This window comes from Girardinichthys multiradiatus, chromosome 18 (genome assembly GCF_021462225.1).
Source record: "Girardinichthys multiradiatus isolate DD_20200921_A chromosome 18, DD_fGirMul_XY1, whole genome shotgun sequence".
NCBI classification, from domain to species: Eukaryota; Metazoa; Chordata; class Actinopteri; order Cyprinodontiformes; family Goodeidae; genus Girardinichthys; species Girardinichthys multiradiatus.
In genome coordinates, this window is record NC_061810.1 from 29,133,995 (window position 1) to 29,161,340 (window position 27,346).

Genomic DNA, 27,346 nt, shown 5'->3' on the forward strand with positions numbered 1-27,346 from the left:
GATGCAGTTGATAAACATGTCTGTGGAGAGCGAGCAAAGCCGGAGACAGAGAAAAGGTTGCGACAGAGCGGATCCAACGTGCTGAGAAAGCTGTTGCTCCAGGAGCCACGTTGTCATCCATCACGTCTGTTTTTCCAGGAGAAGTCGTGTCTATACGATCATTGTGCAACATACTGACAGATGAAGAGACTTCTCGAAACCAAATCTTAGTGAAATAAGAAGATTTCGGGTATTTTGTTTTGCCAAATTAAGGTCCTCCGGAGAAACAACAGGTAAGTTGATAAGCGCGTATTTGATTTCTTATATTTCGACTGTTTTTATACATATTTGAGGGTAAATGATGGGATCACCTTCATTTACTGGTTGTCTTTGATTATTTCCAACGCACGACGCTGTACCGCGGTCTAAATAAGTTGCAGAGACGCAATTAAAAACCCTTCCAGTTAAACCGTGAGGGTGTGTCTGCTGGCGCTTATTGCCAGACACAACACACACGAAAACACGGGTCGTGGCGTGATTAATTGACGTTCTCTGATTGCTTTACAGATGCATACGTTTTTTACATTAAATATCAGGTGCTATTTCATCACTGTTATCACTAAGGACTTTGGAGAAACGAACACATCAGGTTAGAGACGAGTGGTGTCTTTGTTTTTTGCCACAGAAGATATTCCACAGGTTGAGCGTATTGATGCGCAGTCGTCACACATTGGAAGATATTTTTGCTCCACAGTAATAACATTGTCATTACAGGTAAGGTTGGGATATGCTGGTAGTTTACGTCTTTATAGATGTACAGCTTGTTGATTTAGCTTTAAATCAACTTGAATTTCCAATCATCATATAGGCATCGGTGTTTCTGAAGGCATTTGATGAATGTTAACCTTGCACTTTTGACTTTAAAGCTGTGGCCACTCCCCTTATTCGTTTTTGAAAACACACTGGCTGCTTTATTGTCCCTGCATGTGTTTTGATATGAGGCCACCATCGCGGACCCCTTTCTCATTCAGCTGCAATTTCTTATTGGATACTGTGGAACGACGCACATTGTTGTCATGGTGATTTAACATTTTTTCTATTATCATGATGGCGAATATAAGGGGGCAGGTTATTGCATATGGTTCATTGAGATCAGCGTGACCCATTTACTTGTTCTACATAAAGAAAGAAAGAAAGAAAGAAAGAAAGAAAACGAGAAAACTCTGTGATATGGCATCATTTTAAAAACTGCCGTGACACTATATCACCAGGCTTAGGGTAGATACTGAAAAATATAAAACTTTAGAAGTGTGTTTATCTTAAATATGTCTAAATATCAAACGTTTACCAAACTTGTATGTCTTGCTCACATTTAAACTATTTTATTCCCTTCTCCAAAAATTTTTTTAAATTAAATAAAAATAGAAATGTGTCTCAACATTCTTTTTTCCGTTTTAATGCTCAGTGCAATAATTGATATGTGACTTCTGTGCAACAGACTGCCTCTACACAGTCCTTTCCTCACACAGTGTCTCCTTTCCATGCCCTTCACCGAACCCCTTCAACAGACAATGATTTTTTTCCCCCTGGCGTGCTTCTTGTCTACTACCTTGACTGTCTCTCAGCCTGCCCTGTCCTTGTCCCTATGTTGTAAAAAAGACTCCCCATCTGCTGTGTTAATGTCGTTTTTCCCCTCATCTTTTTGCTCCTCCTCATCTTTGAGACAAAAAGTAAGTCTGGGAATAGAAGAGAGTAGAATTATTTTTTTTGGCCTTCAGGGGGGAATTTAGAGTTTGTTCAGCAGCAAAGTGATAGACCGGCAAAATACATATTGTAAAAGACTAATAAGAAAAAATGTTAAAAGGAAAACGAATGTATTCAGTTGTGTAAAAATATATCTCAATGTTACAAGTCAACTAAATTCTGGTGGTTTTCTTTTCTGATACAAACTGTTCGGTGTCTGCCAGACCAGAACTTCAACATTTAATGTTTTGAGATGATGCTCAGAGCCACATCATGTTCAGTTAGACTCATAACCAGCACTGCTCCAAACAAGCCAAATGAACAAACCCTTCCTTTCTGAGCTGCATTATGCTTTAAATTGTGTGCATCAATTATTTATGTAACAACAATAATTCCAGAAGCATGTTTATGGGTCCATTAACACAGAACAAATTCTGAAACAGGCAGTTTTCACATAATCATTTTTGATTAAGAAAACAAAAAGGCTATTTGGCCCTTTGTGAAAAAAGTAATTGCCCTCTAAACTTCATAATTGGCTTTACCCCACTTGGAATCAACAACTGCCAACAACCGTTTGTTATTCCTGGGAGTCACTATTTTACATTGCTGTAGAGGACTTTTGGCTGACGTTTCTTTGAAGAGTTGTTGCATTTCAGCAACACTGGAAGGTTTACGAGCACGGGCAACCTTTTCAAGGTCACTCCCCAGCAACTGGATGAGATTCGTGTCTGGACTAGGTCTCTTCGAAACCTTCAATTTGCTCTGAGTCTTGCAGAGGTTGACTTACTTGTTTTCTTTGGATCATTATGCTGCTGTTTATAACCCCAGTGTGTTTGAGCTAAAGGTCACAAACTCTTGGCTGTATATTTTCCTTCAGGATTTTTAGATAGAGAGCCAAATTCATGGTTCCATCAATACGGCAAGTCATCCAGGTCCTGAAGCAGCAACGCAGCCCAAGTTTACACTACCACAACCATGTTTAACTGTTGGTATAACTGTTGATATTGTATCGGGCCGTTTTCTTTGTATTGTAACAAATTTTTGCCCGGTCTCCTTTTTATTGTTGAATCTTGAACTCTAATCTTAAGTAATTCAGGCAAGGCCTGCAGTTCTTTAGATGTTGTTATGAGTCTCTGACGTGCTCTTAGAGTAAATGTGGAGGGGCAACCTCCATACGTGGAGTACGTATGGTTCACCATTATTCCCTGTGATCTTCTTTGATGGATAATGGCTCTCACTGTGTGTTCTCAATATTTGAAAGATTAGACCTGATTGTTATTAAATGCTATTACTGCTATTGCTGTTGTGTTGCTATTTGAGATCTTTTAAAACTTTTAAACCTGTCTGACTCCATGTTAAATAATTCCTGGATTGTGCACATCAAGCAGTTATCAGGCCTGGGTGTGGGTAGCAAAACGAAACTCAGCTTTCAACAATCAAAGGTAATTAATAGTTTAAGAAGAAGAGCGATTTTTTGTTTTCATATTGCCAGACTGATTTGTATAGCTTTTTTCCATCAAAACATTATAATCGACCTTTGAAAACAGAGTTTCATATTGACTCTGGTGAGCTTCGAATTATGAGGGGTCAAAGTAACAAAAATTAACTTGAAATTAATTAAAGGTGTGAAATACTGAACATGGTAAAACTGAGTGCCGTAAAAACCAATATGTGATTAATTTCGCCTCTGTGAAAATTAGAATCTGTGAATTTGTAGGACATTACAATGATAACATCGTAAATATAAATGTTATAAATATTAAAGGTATCAAATTTAACATTGCCCGTTTTCATTAAGCCTTGACTATGTTTAGGCTTTATGGCGGCACAGCACTGTTCCCTTGCAACAAGATGGTCCTGGGATTGAATCCTGTCCTGGTATCTTTCTGCATACATTTGCATGTTCCCTCTGTGCATGTGTGGGTTCTCCAGGTACTTTGTCTTCCTCCCACAGTCCAAAAACATGACTACTAGGTTAGCTGGTCTGTCTAAATTGCCCTTAGGTATGGGTGTGTGTATGCATGGTTGTTTGTCCTGTTTGTCTCTGTGTTGCCCTGTGATGGACTGGTGACCTGTCCACATTGTACCCTGCCTCTCGCTAAATGAGAGCTGCAGATAGGCACAGTACCCCCTGCATGGAAGAGCAGCTACACCCAATGGATGAATTATGCTTTCATCTATATCACCATGGACATTTAAGTCATTTGCTATCTTGGTATATTGTTTTTTTTTAACTCAAGCACCTTTGATGCAGGCAAGGGACCCCTGGATTGGTGGCATCAGAGATGCCTGAGACCGAACCTGATTTAAAAAATGTGTGCTCTTCAGGGGTTCAATCATTTTGAGACAGCAGTAGACATTGGAAAAATGATTTTGTTTTGAATAAAAAACATATTAATTTTAATGACCATTTTTAACTTATCTTGTGTAATTTGTTTATTGAAAACATCTGACAATTTTAAACTCTGCAAATAAACAATTTACAGAGCACATTGAATAATTTTTTTGTGCAACTAAATACTAAATTTCTGTATATATTGGATTATTTTTTTAGTCATTGAGAACTGATGGGTGAGTTTTCTATGGTACTGGAACAAGACAGGGGGTCTTCCACAACACTGGAAACTTCTACTGGGTGGGCCTAATGTTGAAGAGGTGCTGCAGAATCCCAAAGAGCTGCTCTGAACAGGCCATTAGAACTCTAGGGCTGACACTATCTGGACCTGAAGCGGTTGAGTCTTTCCACCTTTTGATTGAAGACAAACGTGAAAGCAGAATGTCCATGGCTGCTTATTAAAACGTTTGAGGTGTGAGAGGGAAGCTTTGGGTCAAAGGAGGGTTGGATGTCTGTTTGGCTGTGGGCAGGAGAGAAGGATACTAAGCTACAACTATTGAACAATGTGTTCAGTTCATTGGCTCTGTCCAGACACCATCTGTCTGATCCTTCTTTTGCTTATAGCCTGGAATCTTCTTCACCTCTGAAGGCTCTTTCTTTCTTGTTAAGCAGATGCTTCAAGTCACTGGTGACCCATAGTGTGTTATTGGGGAAGCATCTCATCTGTTGGTTGGGGATGGTGTTATCCACACAGAAGTTTATAAAGTCGGTCACACACTCAGTCAATATTGCTCTAAAAATGAACTTTTCAATCTGAAATAAATCTGCTATTGCATGAAAGCAAAATTATAATGTCCAGAAGCAGTGTCTGAAAAATGCCTCTTTATAGCTCTGGATCCCAGTAATTGTAGAATCATTATGTGATGGCTGTAAGCAGATGTAATAAGATGCATATCTGCAGTTGCAAGGAAAAAGTTACTTTACACAATGGCCTCTAAAGCTACACAGATCCCTTTTACAGTTTGGCCCAAAACGTAATCTGTGTTTTCTAAATCTGGTGGATACTTGTATCTTTCAAAATGGTTTGACTAAAACTTAAGAAAGAGATTGGAAATAATGTGTTAAAATAATGACATAAACTGAGACGAAAGGATTGTTGCTACATTATGGTATGTATGAATTGAACGTAAATGATGTACAGGTTTCGGAGGGAAAACAAAATATTACTCTCTGCATACTGTATGTAAATGTGACACGCAGGCCTTCAGAATCTATACTCTCACATCAGATCATTCAGATTTGTTTTAAAGTGGGACAGAAAAAAAACTACATGTAAAACGAGGGATCTGTCTTATTAGTGCAATCCAACTTTGATGAAGGTGCCTTACATTTTTTGGATTGAAATACATTCTTTTGTGCACTTTATTCAACATGTAATATAAAACCAGAATAAAACAACATACATCATTATAAATTTAAATAAAGGTAAATGATGTAACGTATACAATAGTTTTTTTTATTCCTTTTTTTCTAGCGTAAAACACAGTACATGAGGATTTATTTATATTGGAGGGGCAAATACTTTTAGAAATATCTAAGTTCTCTCCTCCTTGTTTGTCCCATTTCTTCAGAAATGTTCAGAGGGCTTGCAAACTATATGTATATAAAAGGCTGACACTGTAAGTGTACATTTGCAGCAATGCGATTGTTGATGTGTCAAGCGATATGATAAGCAGCCAAATGGACCTAAATGGACCTGCACCAGTCAAATGCTGAGGCTTGGAACCTGTTTACCTTTTTAAAACCTATGTAGAAAGTAGAAGATATATAAATCTTCAGTATCCTGTACATTTAACTGTGAAGACCAGTAAAGAGTGCCTTCAAATAGACTTTAGGACATATGAATGGAGTTTTCAGATACAGTGCCTTGCGAAACTATTTGGCCCCCTTGAACTTTTCAACCTCTTGCCACATTTCAGGCTTCAAACATAAAGATTTAAAATTGAAATTTTTTGTGAAGAATCAACAACAAGTGGGACACAATCGTGAAGCGGATTGAAATTTATTGGATGTGTCAAACTTGTTTAATAAACAAAAAACTGAAATGTGGGGCGTGCAATATTATTCAGAATCAGAATCAGAAAAGCTTTATTGCCAAGTACGTTTTTGGACATACAAGGAATTTGTTTTGGCGTAGTCGGTGCAATACAGTACAAGTTAAACAGTACAAACATATCTACAATATAATATAAATATAAGTGCACAGTTTTAAGTGAGTGAGAGTAAATATAGAGCAGTATAAGATGCAAGAGCAATACAACAGTGCAGGTGTGCGGCCCCCTTGCGTTAATACTTTGTAGCGCCACCCTTTGCTGCAATTACAGCTGCAAGTTGCAAGTCTCTATCAGTTTTGCACATCTAGAGAGTGAAATTCTTGCTCATTCTTCCTTGCAAAACTGCTCGAGCTCAGTGAGGTTGGATGGAGAGCGTTCGTGAACAGCAGTCTTCAGCTCTTTCCACAGATTCTCGATTGGATTCAGGTCTGGACTTTGACTTGGCCATTCCAACACCTGGATACGTTTATTTGTGAACCATTCCATTGTAGATTTGGCTTTATGTCTTGGATCATTGTCTTGTTGGAAGATAAATCTCCATCTCAGTCTCAGGTCTCTTGCAGACTCCAACAGGTTTTCTTCCAGAATGATCCTGTATTTGGCCCCATCCATCTTCCCATCAATTTTGACCATCTTCCCTGTCCCTGCTGACGAAAAGCAGGCCCAAACCATGATGCTGCCACCACCATGTTTGACAGTGGGGATGGTGTGTTCAGGGTGATGAGCTGTGTTGCTTTTATGCCAAACATATCGTTTTGCATTGTGGCCAAACAGTTCGATTTTGGTTTCATCTGACCAGAGCACCTTCTTCCACATGTTTGGTGTGTCTCCCAGGTGGCTTGTGGCAAACTTTAAATAAGACTTTTTATGGATATCTTTGAGAAATGACTTTCTTCTTGCCACTCTTCCATAAAGGCCAGATTTGTGCAGTGTACGACTGATTGTTGTCCTATAGACAGACTCTCCCACCTCAGCTGTAGATCTCTGCAGTTCATCCAGAGTGATCATGGGCCTCTTGGCTGCATCTCTGATCAGTCTTCTCCTTGTTTGAGATGAAAGTTTAGAGGGACGCCTGGGTCTTGGTAGATTTGTAGTGGTCTGATACTCCTTCCATGTCAATATGATTGCTTGCACAGTGCTCCTTGGGATGTTTATAGCTTCGGAAATCTTTTTGTATCCAAATCCGGCTTTAAACTTCTCCACAACAGTATCTTGGACCTGCCTGGTGTGTTCCTTGGTCTTCATGATGCTCTGTGCTTTAACAGAACCCTGAGACTATCACAGAGCAAGTGCATTTATACGGCGACTTGATTACACACAGGTGGATTCTATTTATCACCATCAGTCATTTGGGACAACATTGGATCATTTAGAGATCCTCACTGAACTTCTGGAGTGAGTTTGCTGCACTGAACGTAAAGGGGCCGAATAACGCCCCACTTTTCAGTTTTTTATTTGTTAAAAAAGTTTGACACATCCAATAAATTTCCTTCCACTTCACTTTTGTGTCCCACTTGTTGTTGATTCTTCACAAAAAATTAGAATTTTATGTCTTTATGTTTAAAGCCTGAAATGTGGCAAGAGGTTGAAAAGTTCAAGGGGGGCGAATACTTTCGCAAGGCACTGTATGTAGTGACAGCATATGTAAGGATTGTTTTTTTTTTGACTAAATCATCTTATAGACAAGTTATATATAAATGATGATGTTGATTCTCAGCACATTTGGTGGGAGAAGCGGTAGACGTGTGTGGGAGCACACTGAGCAGCCTACATAAAAATAGGTCAAAGTTATTTGATGTCCACTGGGAGCATAGCTTCCTGTCTGCCAATAAGAGACTGAACATGTGTGGGTCCAAACATGGTTTACTACGCAGAATAGAAACTGTATTTGCAGGCTTTTAAAGATCAGTTAACCTCCTAAATGTTTTTTTTCCCCCAAGAGATATACACTATATTGCCATTAGTTTTGGGTCACACCACCAAATCAATTAATTCTGGTGTTCAAACACTTCCATGGCTGAAGGTGTATAAAGTCTAGTGTGGAGAAACTTAACTGGTCTGTAAAGAGTCCTGACCTCAACCTTCTTGAACACCTTTGGGATGAATTTGAATGGAGGCTGCAATTCTGGTTTTCTCATCTAACTATGAACACACTCCTGGACCTTATAGATTAAGAATAGGATGTCATCAAAGTTCATACATGTAAAAGTAGATAGACAAATAGTTTTGGTGTAAGTGGTTGTATATATGGTTGTAGTAGTGTGTTTTACCTCTCTCACCGGAGTTTCTTACCGTCTTGTCCCTTTTCTCTTTCTTACTCTGTGTCAACAGTTGCCATGGAAACTGTTTTGCTCTTCCTCTCTTCACTTCTGGTGTGTGTAGCTGGTAAGTGCATCCCTGCTCATCAAAAACATACGCATCCACACACTCACAAACCGTCCATAAGGAGGTGGTGTTGGAGCAGACAGCGATGCTTTGGGAAAAGCAAAGCCAGTCAGTTAAGCAACATATCATTTACCACTTTAAGGCTTTAACTGTCAGTCATACAGGCTGGCTCACTCACTCAATGTGTGAGGACTCATACAATATATAAAATAGTATTTTTTTCTGCATGGAGATATAACCTGTCTGATTTTATGACACTTTTATAGGCATACAGGAAGATACTAACTCATTCCCTCTTTTTCTTGTTCAGCTGAATCAGCAGACACCAGTGTAATAGGTAAGAGCTCTACATGCATTAACTAGCAGGGTTAAACATGAACATTTGGTTTTAACAGTGACTTGTAAAAGTATCATGCCCCCCGGCATTTGTCATGTATTTTTTGACTGCTGACAGCCTGGAATAAAAATTTTTGAGAGTTTGTACAATTTCATTAACAGAACTTGCCTACATCTTTGAAGATGTATTGTGGAACAAACAACAAATAGGACAAAATATCTTCAGCGTGGTGAACTGTTCATCCCCCCTAAAGTCAGTACTTTGCATTCTGCAGCAATTTCAGCTGGAATTTACTTTGAATACGTCTCTATGAGCTTGCCACAGCTTGCCACAGGGATTTTTACCCATTCCTCAAGGCAAAACTACTCCACCTCCTTCATGTTTTACAGTTCATTGAGCACTGTTCAATTTATTATCCAAAATGTAATATATATATTTTACAGCTGGAAAGCTACCAAATTGACAGGTGGGCGCAAGGAGAGCATTAATCAGAAAGGCAGCCATGGGGCCCATAGTAACTCTTGAAAAGCTGCTTACATTCACAGCTTGGTGGAAGAATATATAGACAGAATAATTATTAGATGTGTGTCATGATGGGTTCTGAACTAGGAGACTCTAGAGCAGCACACCAGAGAGACAGGAAAGGTTTAAACAAATTTATTGAAATTGTGTTTTTGGGCAGTGTCAGGATTCCATAACCATCGGGCTTCAGGGATCGGCTCACTAGGGAAAGGAGAGCTGTTACTATCAGGCAGGTGGTTCTTAATGGTAAAGGTAGGAGTTTCAGGCTTACTTGTAGGTGAGTGTGTCTGTTCTGGGAAGAAGTGAGCAAGCAACGGAGACTGAGGCTGACAGGCAAGCGTGCTGTGCAAGCGAATTCCTCCAAATGGTGAATAGCGTTGGAAGGCGGACAGGCAGGGCAGGTGAAGCAAGGAGCAATCTTGCAGTCTGATTTTGTGTATTTGGGTAAATTCACTGAAGTATTTACCATTCAGCAGCAGGCTGAACTACAGCGGGTTCTCTAGGAATCAGGTTTGCTGACAACCAGCAAGAGTAAGCCAGAACCACGGAGGATTTATTCAGAGCAGGGTCTTGTTGTCAGCAACCTTCAGGGAGGAACAGAGCTGGGGTTAGCAATTGCAGGTTATCACAAAGGCTAACACAGAGCACGGTTTGTTGGTCTGATTACCACTTGGCAGAGTAAACAATCCAATGCCTCCTCCAAGGTCTCAGCTGCTTAAGAAGCTCCTCAGTGATTGCTCTTGATGCAATGCAGCTGTACGGCTGCATCTACCTGTCGCAGCCTGGTGGAGGAAAAGGGAAACAACACTCACACAGCAAGACAAACCTGCATAGTGGCTTAACCTGGGTTGTAGATGGGAGCCAGTCTCCTCGTCGTTTATTGTTGAGTGACGACTGTTGTAGTTAGGTGTTGGTGATGTGCCAGGATCTCTTGAATCAGTTGCAATGGGTTCTGACGGATAGAAGAATGGGTTCTGGGCAGAAAGATGGAAGGAGTGATGGTTGATAACCAAGATATGCTTCGAACGGGGACAGACCAGTGGCAGCGGAAATGTGAGAGTTATGGGCATCAGTCAGTCAGTCATTTTCTACCGCTTATTCCATAGTGGGTCGCGGGGGAGCCAGTGCCTATCTCCAGCAGTCTATGGGCGAGAGGCAGGCTACACCCTGGACAGGGCAATTTAGAGTTACCAATTAACCTAACAGGCATGTACCCAGTGAGAACCCACACATGCACAGGGAGAACATGCAAACTCCATGCAGAAAGACCCCAGGCCGGGAATCAAACCCAGGACCTTCTTGCTGCAAGGCAACAGTGCTACCAGCTGCGCCACCGTGCAGAGTTATGGGCATATTCAGCCCAAATGATATACTCACTCCAGGTTCTAGGGTTATGGGTGCAGAGGCATCTCAGGGTATTCTCCATCTCTTGATTTAGTCATTCACATTGTCACTTAGTCTGAGGATGAAAATCAGAGGAAAGTTTGGGTTGAGCTCCAAGGATTAGACAGAAATCTTTCTATACCTGAGATATGAATTGTGGGCTTCGGTCGAAGCTGATTTCTATCGGAAGAACGTGAATTCTGAAGACGTGGTTCAAGAGGAACATAGTGGCAGCTGAAGGCAGTTTGGTAAGAGTGATGAGGTGACAGGCCTTGGAGAAGCGATCAATAATCCAGGGCAATACGGGACCAGGGTCAGGTGGGGATAGAAAGTGGCTATAGGAGACCGTCTGGGGCTTGGTGAGTGTTCTTGTTACAGGTGCAGATGGAACATGAGTTGATGTATTGTACCACATTTTGGTTGAGAGTGGGCCACCAAAAGTACCTTCAGATGAAGTCGATAGTTCGGCTGGAACCGGGATGACCAGAAAAACGGGAGGCATGGGCCCAATGGATGACCTGGGATCAAATGGCCGATGGAAGGCGATTAGGAGGTCCTCCTCCAGGATCTGATTCGTCGGCTTGGGCTTTTCGGACTTGTTCTTCAATGTCCCAGGTGAGGGAACCAATGACACAGGACTCAGGCTCGGGATCATCGTCATCAGGAGAGAACAATTGTGAAAGGGAAACTGGGTTTGTGTTCTTGGAACCGGGTCTGTAAGTTATGGTGAAATTGAATCTGCTGAAAAACAGAGACCAACGGGCTTGACAGGAGTTAAGATGTTTGGCTGAATGTAGGTAGGCCAGATTTTTATGGTCCAAGTGATTATGGGGAGAGATGTGCCCTCCAACCAGTGACGCCATTCCTCTAGTGCCAATTTAATGGCTAGCAGATTGCCGTCCCCCACATCATAATTTCTTTCAGGTGGTGTGAAGCGCCTGGAGAAAAATGCGCAGGAGTGAAGTTTGTCATCAATAGTGGCTCTCTGAGAGAGAACAGCACTGACCCCAGTATTGGAGGCGTCAACCTCCAGAACAAACTGGAGCTTTGGGTCAGGGTGCACTAGAATGGGGGCTGAGGAAAACCTCTCCTTGATGTTCTGAAAAGCCTTATCTGCATCTGGAGTCCATTGAAAAGGAGTCTTGGTGGATGTGAGTGTGGATAAAAGGTGAGGCTAGATGACTGGAGTTTCTAATAAACCTTTTGTAGAAATTTGCAAATCCTAGGAACCTTTGGAGCTCCCTTCTAGTATCTGGTCTGGGCCAGTCCACCACTGCCTGAATCTTGCTAGGATCCACCTTCACCTGTCCACCCTCGAGAATAAAGCCCAGAAATGTTATTGTGGGCATGTGAAACTCACATTTTTCTGCTTTGATGAATAAGTGATTCTCCAACAGCCTCTGCAGGACATTTCTGACCTGGATGATATGGGACTCCAGATCTTTATAAAAGATGAGAATATCATCCAGGAACACAAACACATTGATTAAATCTCTCAAGATGTCATTAATCAAGGACTGAAACACTGCTCAACTCCTTTGTGGTAAGGCCCCGGGGTGGATGAGATTCGCCTGGAATTCCTCAAAGCTCTGGATATTGTTGGGTTGTGTTGGCTAACGCGACTGCAGCATCGCGTGGACATCGGGAGCAGTTCCACTGGATTGGCAGACCGGGGTGGTGGACCAGCTCTACACCCTCAGCAGGGTCCTGGAGGGTGCATGGGAGTTTGCCCAACCAGTTTACATGTGATTTGTGGACATGGAGAAGGCGTTCGACCGTGTCCCTCGGGGAATCCTGTGGGGGGTACTCCAGGAGTATGGGGTACCAGGCCCTGTGATACAGGCTGTTAGGTCCCTGTATGACCGGTGTCAGAGCTTGGTCCGCATTGCTGGCAGTTAGTCGGACTCGTTTCCCAATGAGGGTTGGACTCTGCCAAGGTTGCCCTTTGTCACCGATTTGGACAGAATTTCTAGGCACAGTAAGGTTGTTGAGGGGATCTGTTTTGTTGGCCTTAGGATTGCGTCTCTGCTTTTTGCAGAGATGTGGTCCTATTGGCTTCATGAACTTGCGATCTACAGCTCTCACTGGAGCAGTTCGCAGCCGAGTGTGAAGCGGCCGGGAGGAGAATCAGTGCATCCAAGTCTGAGGCCATGGTCCTGAGCGGAAAAGGGTAGAGTGCCTTCTCTGGGTTGGGGGGGAGGTCCTGCCTCAGTAGAGCCAGTTGGTACGGTGGCACGTCCCACCGGGAGGAGGCCCAGAGGAAGACCCAGGACACGCTGGAGGTACTAAGTTTCCTGGCTGGCCTGGGAACGCCTTGGGATTCCCCTGGACGAGCTGGTCCAAGTGGCTGGGGAGAGGGAAGTCTGGGTCTCTCTGCTTAGGATGCTGCCCCCTCGATATTTGTTTTCAAGAGTAATTTGTTTAAGTCCTCGGTAATCAATACAGGGTCGCAGAGAATTATCTTTCTTCTTAACAAAGAAAAAACCTGTCCCGACAGGAGAGGAGGATGGTCGAATAATGCCTGCTTTAAGAGATTCATTAATATAACTCTCCATAGTCTCTTGTTCAGCTCCTGAGATGTTATAAAGACGACCAGAGGGTAGTGGAGCGCCAGGGTGTGGATCAATGCCACAATTGTAGGGATGATGTAGTGGCAGGGACAGAGCATGGTCTTTACTAAAAAACATCTTAAGGTCATGATACAGAGGAGGAACATGGGACAGATCGGGCTGGAACTCAGAGGAGTTAGGCTGAGCAGAGCTGGAGGCGATGGCAGAGTAAAGGCAGGACCCGTGAGACTGCTCACTCCAAGACTCAATGCGTGAGTCGACCCAATTTAAAGGAGGGTTATGGAGTTTCAACCATGGGTGGCCTAAAACTACCCAAGTCTCTTTTATGGGGAAAACAAAAAATGAAATTTATTCTTGATGGTTACCGGAAGCAATGAAATGGAGGGGATGAGTTTCCAATTGGACCATGTTTAGAGGGCTGCCATTTATGGCAGACACTTTTGCATTGGTCAGATTAGTAGTCGGGATGTTTAGGTTCTTAAATAATTCAGGACTGATTAGATTCTGCTCAGCGCCTGAATCAATGAGAGCCAGGACAGGAAATTGGTGTTGTTCAACACAGAGGAGTGAGTTTAGATGAAATCGGGAATGGTTAAGACTAAATGGGCCCATCAGTTCTCCTGTTTTTACTGACGGGCTCTATCTTTTGGTCGAACCGGGCAATGTTGTTGAAAGTGTCCAACCTCTCCACAATACAGGCACCTCCCAGATGAGAGGCGTCTGGATCTCTCAGCTGGAGTGAGACTGGTTCGGCCAAGGTGCATGGGTTCGATCTGAGGAGAGAGAACATCAAGTCTTATTTTTGTTTCATCAGCCTGCTTGTCCCCGCAGCAGGCCGATGATGTATGCGATTCGACTGACGTCGTCCGGAAATGAACTCCTGGCTTGCTGGAACACCAGTGTACATTGTAATATAAATCCCTTAGTTTTATCCAGGTCCCCTGAAAAACGTTCAGGTGTAGGAGGTGATATAATCCGATAGACGGCTTGACTGGTAACCAGGTTGGGAAAGGTGGCCTGAGGAGGAGCTGTGGGCTGGTAAGGTGTTCCCAAGGAGAGGTGGTTCTGAATGGCCTGGATGTTTCGGGAGATCTCCACCAAGGCCAGGTTTATGGGGGCTTGGTTTTGTTCCAGAGATTGGAGTTCAGACTTTTGTTGATCCAGTAAGATGCCCTGTTGAGAGAGCACTCTCTAGTAGTATACTGCAGTATTATCCAGTAGTATACAATACTACAGTATATAGTATAATATATATTATATTGTAAGTAATGATTTGCAGTATACAATATTGCCAAAAGTATTGGGTCACACCACCCAATACAATTACTTCAATGGCTGCAGGTGTATAAAATTTGGTGTGGAGGAACTCGAGTGACCTGTACAAAATCCTGACTTCAACTTTTTTTAACACCTTTGGGATGAATTAGAACGGAGGCTGCAATTCTGGTTTTCTCAACTATGAACATGCTCCCAAACATTGTCAAATATGTTTAGAGAACTGTTAAAATTGCTATTTTTGGCAACGATGGGTCCATTAACAAATTGGACCTTATATATTAAGAATAGGATATCATCATAGTTCATGTACATGTAAAAGTAGACAGACGATTACTTTTGGTAATATAGTGTACATGGAAATCCTGAAGGAAATCTGTTAGGCTCTGTAAATGACTTGTAGCTAAGGCAGGGGTTTACTTTCCAACAGAACAATGACCTTAAACATACAGCCAGAAATACACTGGGATGTTAGAGTAGAATGAGGTTTAGATCAATGCATATCGAATGGCCCATAAAAAGTTTAGACCTGATTTAAATTGTGAATCTTTGGCAAAACTTGAAAATTGGCGGTGACAGGCACTCTTCACCCAGTCTGACTGAGATTAAGTTATTATCATAGACAATTTGGCCAACTATTGAGATTTTAGATGTAGAACGCTAGTGGAGATACATCTTTCTCTCTGGAAACAGTGGAAACTGTACAGCATGGAATAACTTAGTCTATTTTAGTTGAATGGTTCTAAGAGGCACAGCTCCACTTAATATTGTATTTGTACAGGGGTTGGACAATGAAACTGAAACACCTGTCATTTTATTGTGGGATGTTTCATGGCTAAATTGGACCAGCCTGGTAGCCAGTTTTAATTGATTGCACATTGTACCAGTAAGAGCTGAGTGTGAAGGTTCAATTAGCAGGGTAAGAGCACAGTTTTGCTCAAAATATTGAAATGCACACAACATTATGGGTGACATACCAGAGTTCAAAAGAGGACAAATTGTTGGTGCACGTCTTGCTGGCGCATCTGTGACCAAGACAGCAAGTCTTTGTGATGTATCAAGAGCCACGGTATCCAGGGTAATGTCAGCAAGAAGGACGAACCACATCCAACAGGATTAACTATGGACGCAAGAGGAAGCCGTCTGAAAGGAATGTTCGAGTGCTAACCCGGATTGTATCCAAAAAACATAAAACCACGGCGGCCCAAATCACTGCAGAATTAAATGTGCACCTCAACTCTCCTGTTTCCACCCAAAGTGTCCATCGGGAACTCCACATGGTCAATATATACGGCCGGGCTGCTATAGCCAAACCTTTGGTCACTCATGCCAATGCCAAACGTTGGTTTCAATGGTGCAAGGAGTGCAAATCTTGGGCTGTGGACAATGTGAAACATGTATTGTTCTCTGATGAGTCCACCTTTACTGTTTTCCCCACATCCGGGAGAGTTATGGTGTGGAGAAGCCCCAAAGAAGCGTACCACCCAGACTGTTGCATGCCCAGAGTGAAGCATGGGGGTGGAACAGTGATGGTTTGGGCTGCCATATCATGGCATTCCCTTGACCCAATACTTGTGCTAGATGAGCGCGTCACTGCCAAGGACTACCGAACCATTCTTGAGGACCATGTGCATCCAATGGTTCAAACATTGTATCCTGAAGGCGGTGCCGTGTATCAGGATGACAATGCACCAATACATACAGCAAGACTGGTGAAAGATTGGTTTGATGAACATGAAAGTGAAGTTGAACATCTCCCATGGCCTGCACAGTTACCAGATCTAAATATTGAGCCACTTTGGGATGTTTTGGAGGAGCGAGTCACAAAATGTTTTCCTCCACCAGTATCACGTAGTGACCTGGCTACTATCCTGCAAGAAGAATGGCTTAAAATCCCTCTGACCACTGTGCAGGACTTGTATATGTCATTCCCAAGACGAATTGATGCTGTATTGGGCGCAAAAGGAGGCCCTACACCATACTAATAAATTATTGTGGTCTAAAACCAGGTGTTTCATTTTCATTGTCCAACCCCTGTATGTATAATATAATAATTTCAATTCAATTCAGTTTATTTATATAGCACCAATTCACAACACGTCGTCTCAAGGCACTTCACAAAAGTCAGGTACATACATTCCAATTAATCCTAATCATTGAACAGTGCAGTCAGATTCAGTTTTTTATTCAGCAGATTGCATCCAGTCAGTGACTTGCAGCATTCCCTCCTCCCAGATGAGCATGTAGAGACAGTGGACAGTCACTGGTGTTGACTTTGCAGCAATCCCTCATACTGAGCATGCATGTAGCAACAGTGGAGAGGAAAAACTCCCTTTTAACAGGAAGAAACATCCAGCAGAACCAGGCTCAGTGTGAGTGGCCATCTGCCACGACCGACTGGGGGTTTGAGAGAACAGAGCAGAGACACAAAGAGAACAAAGAAGCACTGATCCAGGAGTCCTTTCTATGGGAAGGAAAAGTAAATGTTAATAGATGTAGCTCCTTTAGTTGTTTCACCTAGAAAGAAAGAACAGATAAACTCTGAGCCAGTTTTCAAGGTTAGAGTCTGAAAGAGAGCACATAGAGTTAGTCACAGTAAAAGCTCAGTTAATTGCCATGTCTAGGAGAGAGAAAAGGTTAAACACTGAAAGACAGGGCCATGTGGATCATAGGTAGAAGGTGAGCATTAAGCTGTTGCCACCAGAAGCTCGGACGATTCCCCTCTCCAGAAAGGTGTCACATGTAGACACAGAGTCAGGCCAGGTGTAGCTTCTAGGAAGAGAAAAGAGAGAGAACATAAAGTTAGAAGCTGAAATAACAGCAAATAATGCAAAATTGGAGAGTAGTGTGAGAATGTAGCGAATAGGGTGAAAGTGGTCATTATGTCCTCCAGCAGCCTAAGCCTATAGCAGCATAACTACAGACATAGCTCAGGATAACTTTATTAAAAAAAACGTTTTAAGCCTAGCCTTAAATGTAGACAGTTTGTCCATCTAGAGCTCACTGATGGCCATTGTTATACTAAAAACCACAACGATTGGGATACCTCTCTCTGTCAGATTGACCATAACCATTGGAAAAGAGAGGGGGTCATACAGGTAACAGAAATGAAGGGTGTGTTTGCACCTCACCCATAACTGTTTAGGCTAAACCTGACTCCCCCGTACTCCATCCAACAGGGAGGGAAGAATACAGAGGTAAAAAATAAGGAAGATAGCTCAGGATAACCTTAGCCACTCAAACTATAAGCTTTATCAAAAAGGAAAGTTTTAAGCCTAGCCTTAAAAGTAGACAGGGTGTCTGCCTCACTGACTAAAACTGGGAGCTGGTTCCACAGGAGAGGAGCTGATAACTAAAGGATCTGCCTCCCATTCTACTTCTAGAGACTCTAGGAACCACCAGTAAACCTGCAGTCTGAGAACGAAGTGCTCTGTTAGGAACATATGGAACAATCAGATCTCTGATGTATGATGGAGCTAAATCATTAAGGGCTTTATATGTGAGGAGGAGAATTTTAAATTCTATTCTGGATTTAACAGGGAGCCAATGAAGTGAAGCCAAAGTAGGGGAAATATGATCTCTCTTTTTAACTTTCACCAGAACGCTTGCTGCAGCATTTTGAATCAGCTGAAGGCTTTTAACTGCATTTTATGGACATCCTGATAGTAACGGATTACAATAGTCCAGCCTTGAAGTAACAAATGCATGGACTAGTTTTGTAGCATCACCCCTCGACAGGATATTTCTAATTTTGGCAATGTTCCGGAGGTATAAGAAGGACATCCTAGAAACCTGTTTAATGTGGGCTTTAAATGACATGTCCTGGTCAAAAATAACACCAAGGTTTTTTACTTTATTATTGGAGGTCAATTTAATGCCATCCAGGTTAAGTGATTGACTAAGCAGTTTTTTTTTAAAGACTCCGGTCCAAAGAGGACAATTTCTGTCTTGTCTGAATTTAGAAGCAGAAAATTTCAAGTCATCCAAGTTTTTATGTCTTCAAGACATGCTTGTAGTCTATCTAACTGGTTGGGCTCATCAGGATTCATGGATAAGTAAAGCTGAGTATCATCAGCATAACAGCAAAAATTTATTCTATGCTGCCTGATAATTTTATTTATTGGAAGCATATATGTAGTAAAGAGAATTGGCCCACTGAGCCCTGTGGTACTCCACAATTAACCATGGAGTTTAAAGATGATTTATTATTTACATGAACAAACTGGAATCTGTCAGACAAATAAGATTTAAACCAGCCTAGTGCTGTTCCCCTGATCCCTACAGCATATTCCAGCCTTTCTAAGAGTATATTGTGATCGACTGTATCAAATGCAGCACTGAGATCTAACAGGACAAGTACAGACACAAGTCCATTATCTGAGGCCATAAGAGTATCATCAGTGACTTTCAGCAGAGCTGTTTCAGTGCTATGATGAGCTCTGAAGCCTAACTGAAACTCTTCAAACAGGTCATTGCTGTGTAAATGCTCACACATTTGATTAGCATCTTTTTCCTCAAGAATTTTAGATAAGAATGGAAGATTTGATATAGGTCTGTAATTTATTAAATCATCTCGATCAAGCTAAGGTTTCTTAAGCAAAGGTTTAATTACAGCTGCCTTAAAAGCTTGTGGTACATATCCATTTAGTAAGGATAAATTAATCATATCTAAAATGGGGCTGGTAATCAAAGGGAACACTTCCTTAAATAATTTGGTTGGGATTGGGTCTAACATACAAGTTGAAGGTTTAGATGAAACTAATATTTCTGATAACTCAGGAAGCTCCACAGGATCAAAGTAGTCCAAACACAAATCAGGTTCTACAGTTATTTCCAATGTTGTCTCACTTGCTGAGGATGAAGTAATCATCTTCGGGAGTATGTCAAAGATTTTTTATACAACAGTAAGCTATTTTTCCAGATTAAGTAGGAATTTTCTAGGTGTGTAGAGCCCCATTTTCTCTCCAATTTTCTAACAATGTGCTTTAAAGTACGTAGATCTGAATTAAACCAAGGAGCTAGCCTCCTATGACCTTCTTTTTCAAGGGGGCTGCATTGTCCATGCTGTCCATGATGAAGTAACACTATGAACAAGAGAATCAATATGTGAAGGGGAAGAAACAGAATTATTGCCCTCCACTGTGCTTTTCTGTGATAATGAGGAAATCAAAGGTGGAACAGATTCTACAAAACAACAAACAGAAGTGGTTTTAGTGCTTTGCACTTTGGATGAGGAAAACTAAGGATTAAATATTCAAAAGAGTTGTAGGTATTGATTGGTCTGGAACCAATAATACGTAGTCCAACATGTCAACAGAACTTTGCGCAGTTAAAAAATATACATTTTATGGAATATAAATCCTCTAAAACAGTGGTTCTCATCTGATCATGGTTTCGGGACTTACCATCACTTCTTTTTGACAACATGTCGCACAGTTTATTAAAAATCAGTCACTCATTCAACCATTTAACTGGGATAACTATTACAGCAATCAGTAACAACCATTTAAACAGACTCTTTTGATTTTTCATGCAAAATACATGAAATAAATATATCCAATTATTGAGACGCTTTTCTAACACGGGTTTTGCTGCTTTGGTTGAGAATCCTCTCACTGAAACCTTAACCAACACTGCAATTTTGAAACAAAAACCTGTTTCTTCAGTAGCAGTTTTTATCCACAAAATGAAAAAAGAACTAACTGTACACTGAAAAAAAGTGTGCTTTGAAATAACTCAAGCACTTCTATGTTTAATCCTGTATGTAATACTAATGTCATAAATTTGAACTTGCAGTAATTAATGGGAGAACTTAACATGTTTTGCTGCTGTTAAGAGCATCAATGTCTGGAAAAACTGAGGTCAGCCTCAGTGTCCAGTCTCATTCTGTTTTTTGTTTTTGGCTGAACCAGAGCTTTGAGGCCAGATTCACAGAGATAGGTAGTGCCAGCCACATCAGACCTGGGAGGATATCTCTATGAATTTGGGGTCACATGATAGCCCCACCAGCTGACTATCTTTGTTGCCTAGAAACGTGGTGATTTTGGTATTGATTCCAAAGGCATCTGGAATCCAGCTGTTATCTAGTTTTATGATGCTCAAATGCATATTTAAAATAAACATTGCATGTATTCTTCTAGGGTGCGAAACGATTGGTTTGAACTCGTGTTACAGGATATCATCATCAACAAGTCTAAGGAATATGAATAGACAATTTTTTTTTCTTGCCATTTTTTGCCCAGACAAAGGCCTGCAACCCACTTCAAAGTGGGTGCAACCTGGCTGCACTATTTGAGAAAGACTGCTTTAAGACACAGAAGGGAGACATGATTTCAAAAGCAACCAAGACTTTTACAAAGCGCATACCCCACATAAGAGCTGGAGGTAGAATAGAAAAAAAAACAGGGAACTCTAAAAATCTTTGGCAAGAGTTCAGGATGGCTGTCTGAATAACTGGTTTAAGCCTGGACCCCCTTAGAAAATAAGAGACTATGATTTAATGGCAGTGAAAAGGGTTGGCTGAAAGTGTCAATGCATAGATGTGTTGGACTGATATGATATGGTGTATTAGGGAGTGGGCTTTCTTCCAAAAAATTTCTGTATTTTATAATTGCACTATTTTTTAAATGAGTAGCTTTTCTCCTCAAAATACCCCATGATTTTATGATTTGTCTTGTAATTATTTTCATAATATTCTATGATTTGATTAAAAAAAACTTTAAAATGCTTTTTTTGAAGTATCATGAAAATACTCAGACATATATTTAAAATGTAACATAAAGCATAGCATGTAAGCCCAAAGGAATACCAAATTTTTCCATTTGTGATTATGTGATTTTTTTGTGTTTTATACATTCACAGAGGAGAATTCAGTGGATGAAAATCCTTTCATTTATGGTAAGTTTAACGCAGATGTCTTGCAAACACTGGCTATACAAATAAAATCAAAAGCTAATAAATTTCCTTGCAAGATGTGTTTATATTTTTTTTCCTTTTCAGACTATGAGAGTTTGAGAATTGGGGGATTGGCGTTTGCTGTGGTGCTGTTTATGCTGGGCATCCTTTTAATCCTCAGTAAGCAGATTTCCAATAGTCTGATCATTTCTACTTGCATGCATAATTTAAAATAATAATCTCACAGAATTTGCTCATAGTCATATTAGCACTTTTTTACATTTACAATCCCACTCTTAACCTTATTTGACTTGTTTGCAGTCAAGGTAATGATTTTCTATTTGTAGGTCGGCGATGCCGCTGTGGTGGAAAACAGAAGCCCAGGTAAGCCTTAGGTTCTTTTTGAATTGAAGACTTGGTGGTGACAGGCCTTTAATGCTGAATAATATGACTTGGTTACACTGCCCACCTGTGGATTCTCTCCACAGGGCCCCCGGAGCTGAGGAAGCACAAGTCGAGAACCTTATTGTCTCCAAGGGTAGGATGAATAGCTACATTTATTAAATTTATTGCCTTTGAAAGTGACCAAAGCATGTTTTAAATTACCGTGAACCTTTAGGATTAGTTACCTTGTTTAGCTTTCAATATATTGTGTCAGCTGTTATGAGATATTTAAACCGCAATATTTTATTAATCAGTATTCCAACCAGTCTCATAATGAATAATAAAAAAAATAACATTTCAAATTCCCCCCGAAGAATAAATTTACCTAAAACAGGCAAAAAGTCCTTCACACATTTAAACAATGAGGAGGTTCGGGATATTAACCAAAATTTTGTTTAGTCCAACAAATTAACTACACATAGTCAAGGATAATACCATAAGGGCCATCCATACATCCTGAGATTGGGTTGTGTCATATTTCCAAGTAATTTCCTGAACCACATGCAGAATCAAATCAGGGAACAGACTGAAAAAAGATTTTAAAGATTTATTTATAAGATCTGAAAAAGTATTCACCGGTTGGATAAGTCTCTGATGTTCTAGTTCTGTGGTGTCTGGGAAGGGAGAGAAGCTGTTAGTGAGTGTCCAAAACAGGAATGAAAAGTGACTGCGAGGATAGACTTTGGATTGAAAACCCTGTTCACTGTTTGATGAGAGAAGGTTGATGCTGGAGGGGTATGCAAATCCAGAGATAGGTTCACAGGGTAATTTTCTGAGATGAGTTTGTTTCTTGATGAGGCTCTGATTAGGCTGAAGTACGAGGGAGGTTGATGAGGTACTGAGAGAGTTGGAAAGAGAGCAGGCTAAGGACTGCAGGAGACATCTCCATGCCAGGACACGACAGGTTGTGCTGGTAACAGGTCCATAAATGCAAACATCCCTACACACACACACACACACACACACACACACACACACACACACACAAAGCATGTAGAAGTCTTTAATTTTTATCATAGGTGCTCTTCAACTCTGGGTGACGGAATCTTATACAAAAATCCAGAAAATCACATTGTGTGATTTTTAAGTAATTAATTTGCATTTTGTTAGATGACAAGTATTTGATACATCAGAAAAACAAAATGTAAATTTGGTACAGAAACCTTTGTAACATCCTGATGAGATGGCCGAACCACCTCAGCTGACTCCTCTCGACATAGAGGACCAGTGACTCTACTGATAACAGAGTGTTGAACTCTGTCGAGAAATTCCAGCCACACGTCAGCTGGTTTTATCCTGTATCTCATCCTTTTGGTCATGATCTATATCTCCTGACCATGGTGAGGGACAGAATGTACACTAACCCATAAATCGAGTCCAGAAAAGCACCCACATTTATTCAAATGTGCCTCCAATCCTAGTATCCATCTCCATCCTCCTACCTTGATAGAACAATCAAGGTAGGAGGTATCAAGGTTCTTGATAGAACAATAATTGATTAATGTAGTATCACGAACAGGACTAAGGACCCAAAATTTCAGCCAGAGACACTAAGCAGTTTAAAAGATTTATTCTTGGTCTTAGGGAACAGGTACGATGAAACCAGCCAATCAGAAACCCGGAACCACTGAGGACAGAGGAACAGGTTAGTGGATTGAAAAAGTTCTGCCAAAAATGTGAATCCAAAGCCCAGAAGGGCGGGGACCAGGGAGTGGTTCCTCATGAGGGTAATGATCAGAGAAGAAGCTGACACTGTCTGCCTGTCAGGTGCAAGACTGAAACTTCTTTGTTAAGAAAAAGAGAATTAAACATACAAACAATAAAAAGACAAGATGTGGGTAAATATTTTTTCACACATAATGTAATGTTTCCTGCATTAAGAATCTGTACAAGAAAAGTTGGAAACCGCAACACTTGCAACAAAATGTGGGTCAAATAATAGAGGATGTAATCTACCTTTTAGCTTCAGAACGTGTTGGGTTAGGATTATTGTAAGGATTTGTTTTTGCCATTTTTTCATGTTGTAACTACACAATACCATGTGTAATGTGTGGTTATACCATCAAAAAGACCAAAACAAAGTAGTACATATTTTTGAGATGGAATGGAAATCATGTTTTTTAAACAGTTTTTACAAATGAGAATTTAAAAAGTGTGACATGCATTCAGCATTTCTGGGTATAAATTTGAAGAACCACCTTTCACTGCAGCTACAGCCGTAAGTCTTTTGGGGTTTGGCTCTATCAGATTTAAACATGTGGATACTAAAATACAGATTTTTTTTCTTTGCAAAAAGCTTAAGCTCAGTCAGATTTGATCAAGAGTGTCCCTGAACATCATGATTTTAAGTACTGCCAAAAATTCCTACATTTAAGTAATTTTGTCTAAACCATTTCATTATAGTTCTGGCTGTATGTCTGCTCCAGTCTCTGATCTTTTAGTACATCAAATAGGTTTTCATCATGGATGGCTTGTATTTAACTACACCTATATTCAAATCAAGCCTGACCGACTATCCTGCACCTGCTAAAGCTCATATGACCAGAGCACATTCTTTCACATCTTTGGTCTGTCCTCTATGTGGATTGGGGAAAACATTATATGAGACTTCTTATAGTTTCTTTCAGCAATCACTTTCCTCTTGCTACTCTCAAAAATTAGAGGTGTGCATGAGTAATAGTTGGTCCCCATGGCCTATTGCCTGCTTCTCTGATTAATGATCTTCTTGCCTTGTCTGTCAGTATAGCTGGATGGCCATGTCTTGGTATTTTTGTAATTAAAAATTTTTGTAATCAAACATTAAGAATGAATTGTCAATTGTCAAAAAGGTTGTTGATTTCTAATTTAGCAAATCATTCTTTGAAATATTGTCGTAATAAAATAATGTTTATCTACCCTTCAGATTTGCATTTGACTTGTTGATCGAAGACTTACCAACTGCTGTCCTTAATTAGTTTAAGAGCTAATTTGATCTCCAAAATTCCTCAAGATAAACATTTGTTCTCAACCATAAATTGCATCATTTTATTGGTTATGGTTTTAAACCATTATATTTGTCCCCATTTTCCTTCATTTGTATATAGTTCATTGGTTTCCATTACTTTTTCATGTTGGTCTTTTTATGCTTGGGAGTTTTAGTTGTTTACTAGCCTACTTAGAGAGTCATTGACTGAAATATGTTTAACATGGAGCTAAATGGGTTCCGGTAATAAATTCTTATATTTTGAAGAGAAAATGTTTTGAATTTATTCCATATGTGTGCTGAGTTTGCTGTTTTGAGAATGGCAATGCTCGAATCACTCTTTGGTCTATTGTTTGAATGCCAACACCATATTGGGCTGTTATTCACAAAACAATACTTGACAGACTGAAAGTTATTTAATTAAATATTAAATAAGCTAAACATAATATTGCACCACACCTTATTTTTGAATAATGGACTAAACTGTGTTCTGTGTGATTTTCAAAACTGCTTTAACCCTCCCACAATTTTCTACCTGGCCAGTCTGATGTGTTCCTTGATTTTTTTATGACTCGGTTTGTTCACAAAAATTCACAAACAAACCGTTGAGGCCATTTGCAGAACAGGAGTGTTTATACTGAAATTCATTTACACACGGTTTATTTCCATTTAGGACATAAGAAACTTCCAAAGGAAATGGTTGCACGGAATATTCTAGAAAAGAAAAAGAAGGCGAAAAACAAATGGATTCCACATCTTTCAGATTTTTGTTTGTGAAAATTTTTTTAAAGAATTTATCACTTTTCTTCAAACTATGGACTACATTGTCAAGATCTCTCACACTATAAAATACATTACGTGGTGGCTGTAACGTCAGAAAATGTGAAGAAGGTAAACTTTTACTTATACCTAAACTAACCCATTTCTCTGACCCATTTCAGCTGCAACGGCTGCTAAAGAGACTCCAGCAGAGAACTGACATGACAGTAACACACTTCAAAAGGAAACAACAAAAATATGATAAAAGATGTGAGGATTATTCTAATTACTTGCATGGGAGTGTAAGGATGGGGTGTATACGTTTAAAAATGTAACATGTAAATAAATCGTTTGCCAATTGTTTTTTTTTAGCAGTCCTTCAGAGCTTTTGTCACTTGCTGTGCCTTTTCTGTGGTGGTCTTTTAATGGAGTTTGTTGTGGCACCTTTGAAACAAGTTTGTCGTATAAATCCTTAAGGCATTTTTAATGTTGTGTGTTCTGCTGTTCTGATTGACTTTAGGTTTTAGGATTTGTGAATCTGTTGCTTGTCTTGTCAACCATTCTGAGAAAAATCTGTCATATTTAGGTCCTAAAATATATGTATATAGACAGTATTTCAAAATAAATACATTACAAATGAGATATTTAGTCAAATATCCTAAATTATGTCAGTGGTTGAACGGTTAGGCGTGTTTGGGTGCACGTGTTTACAGGGCTGGATAGGATGATGTGGGCCACAGGGCTAGGGCCAGTTTTGGATTTCCTACCCACACAAGTTTTTTACACATAGAAATTAAAGTAGATTGATAGTTAGGTACACATCAAGATATTATGCCTTGTCCACATGACTAATGATCTTTATGTATGACTAAAAAGCACCTAATAGTTTTCCAGAAATTAGTGATGTTAAGATTACTTGGTTTGTACCAAATCATAGACACAGGTGTGTCTTAGAAGACAGCACGGCAGCTGTGACTAGATGCAGTTTTTGGATAAAATCTAGAGGCATCTGTTCGGAGTGACATTTGATCTATTCTGTAGTAGAGAAATATTATTTTGCCTAGGATGACTCTTAGTGTTTTAGAAGAGAACTGCATGGAGTGTGCTGAAAATAAACATTGTTTTTAAACATGTTTTTATGAGCTAATTAGTCAAAATCAGTTCAATTCAACTTAATCATGTGGATCAGTAACCATTTCTAAAGAAACAACTTATTTTATTGTATGGGGATTAAATGCAAGGTTGACCAGTGTAAATGTTATTTTGTTCAACATTTTTTTCTGTTCTTTCTTTTTTTATAATTCACTAAACAGCAAAGTTGCTTTGCTGTTATAATTGTCATGTTTTTAACCGTGAGACTAGGTTTTGCTGGTGAAAGTCACTAAGTTTCTACAGGGGTTGGACAATGAAACTGAAACACCTGTCATTTTAGTGTGGGAGGTTTCATGGCTAAATTGGACCAGCCTGATAGCCAGTCTTCATTGATTGCACATTGCACCAGTAAGAGCAGAGTGTGAAGGTTCAATTAGCAGGGTAAGAGCACAGTTTTGCTCAAAATATTGAAATGACCACAACATTATGGGTGACATACCAGAGTTCAAAAGTATATCCGTGTATCAGGATGACAATGCACCAATACACACA

At 40.3% G+C, this 27,346-nt stretch overlaps 1 protein-coding gene across 2 annotated transcripts; it reads left to right on the forward strand.

The window, feature by feature from the left end:
• fxyd6 (FXYD domain containing ion transport regulator 6) lies at positions 1 to 27,084 on the forward strand. 2 transcript variants are annotated; one of them, XM_047390859.1, is made up of 8 exons: positions 1 to 272; positions 8,503 to 8,556; positions 8,867 to 8,893; positions 21,505 to 21,540; positions 21,643 to 21,717; positions 21,885 to 21,921; positions 22,026 to 22,075; positions 25,885 to 27,084. In XM_047390859.1, the coding sequence occupies exons 2-8, from the start codon at positions 8,508 to 8,510 to the stop codon at positions 25,920 to 25,922; spliced, it is 312 nt and encodes a 103-aa protein (XP_047246815.1). In that variant the 5' UTR covers positions 1 to 272; positions 8,503 to 8,507; the 3' UTR covers positions 25,923 to 27,084. The 2 variants fall into 2 exon arrangements, with proteins under 2 accessions (XP_047246815.1, XP_047246816.1); XM_047390860.1 differs by lacking the exon at positions 1 to 272 and adding an exon at positions 496 to 753.
• Positions 27,085 to 27,346: the final 262 nt, after the last annotated feature.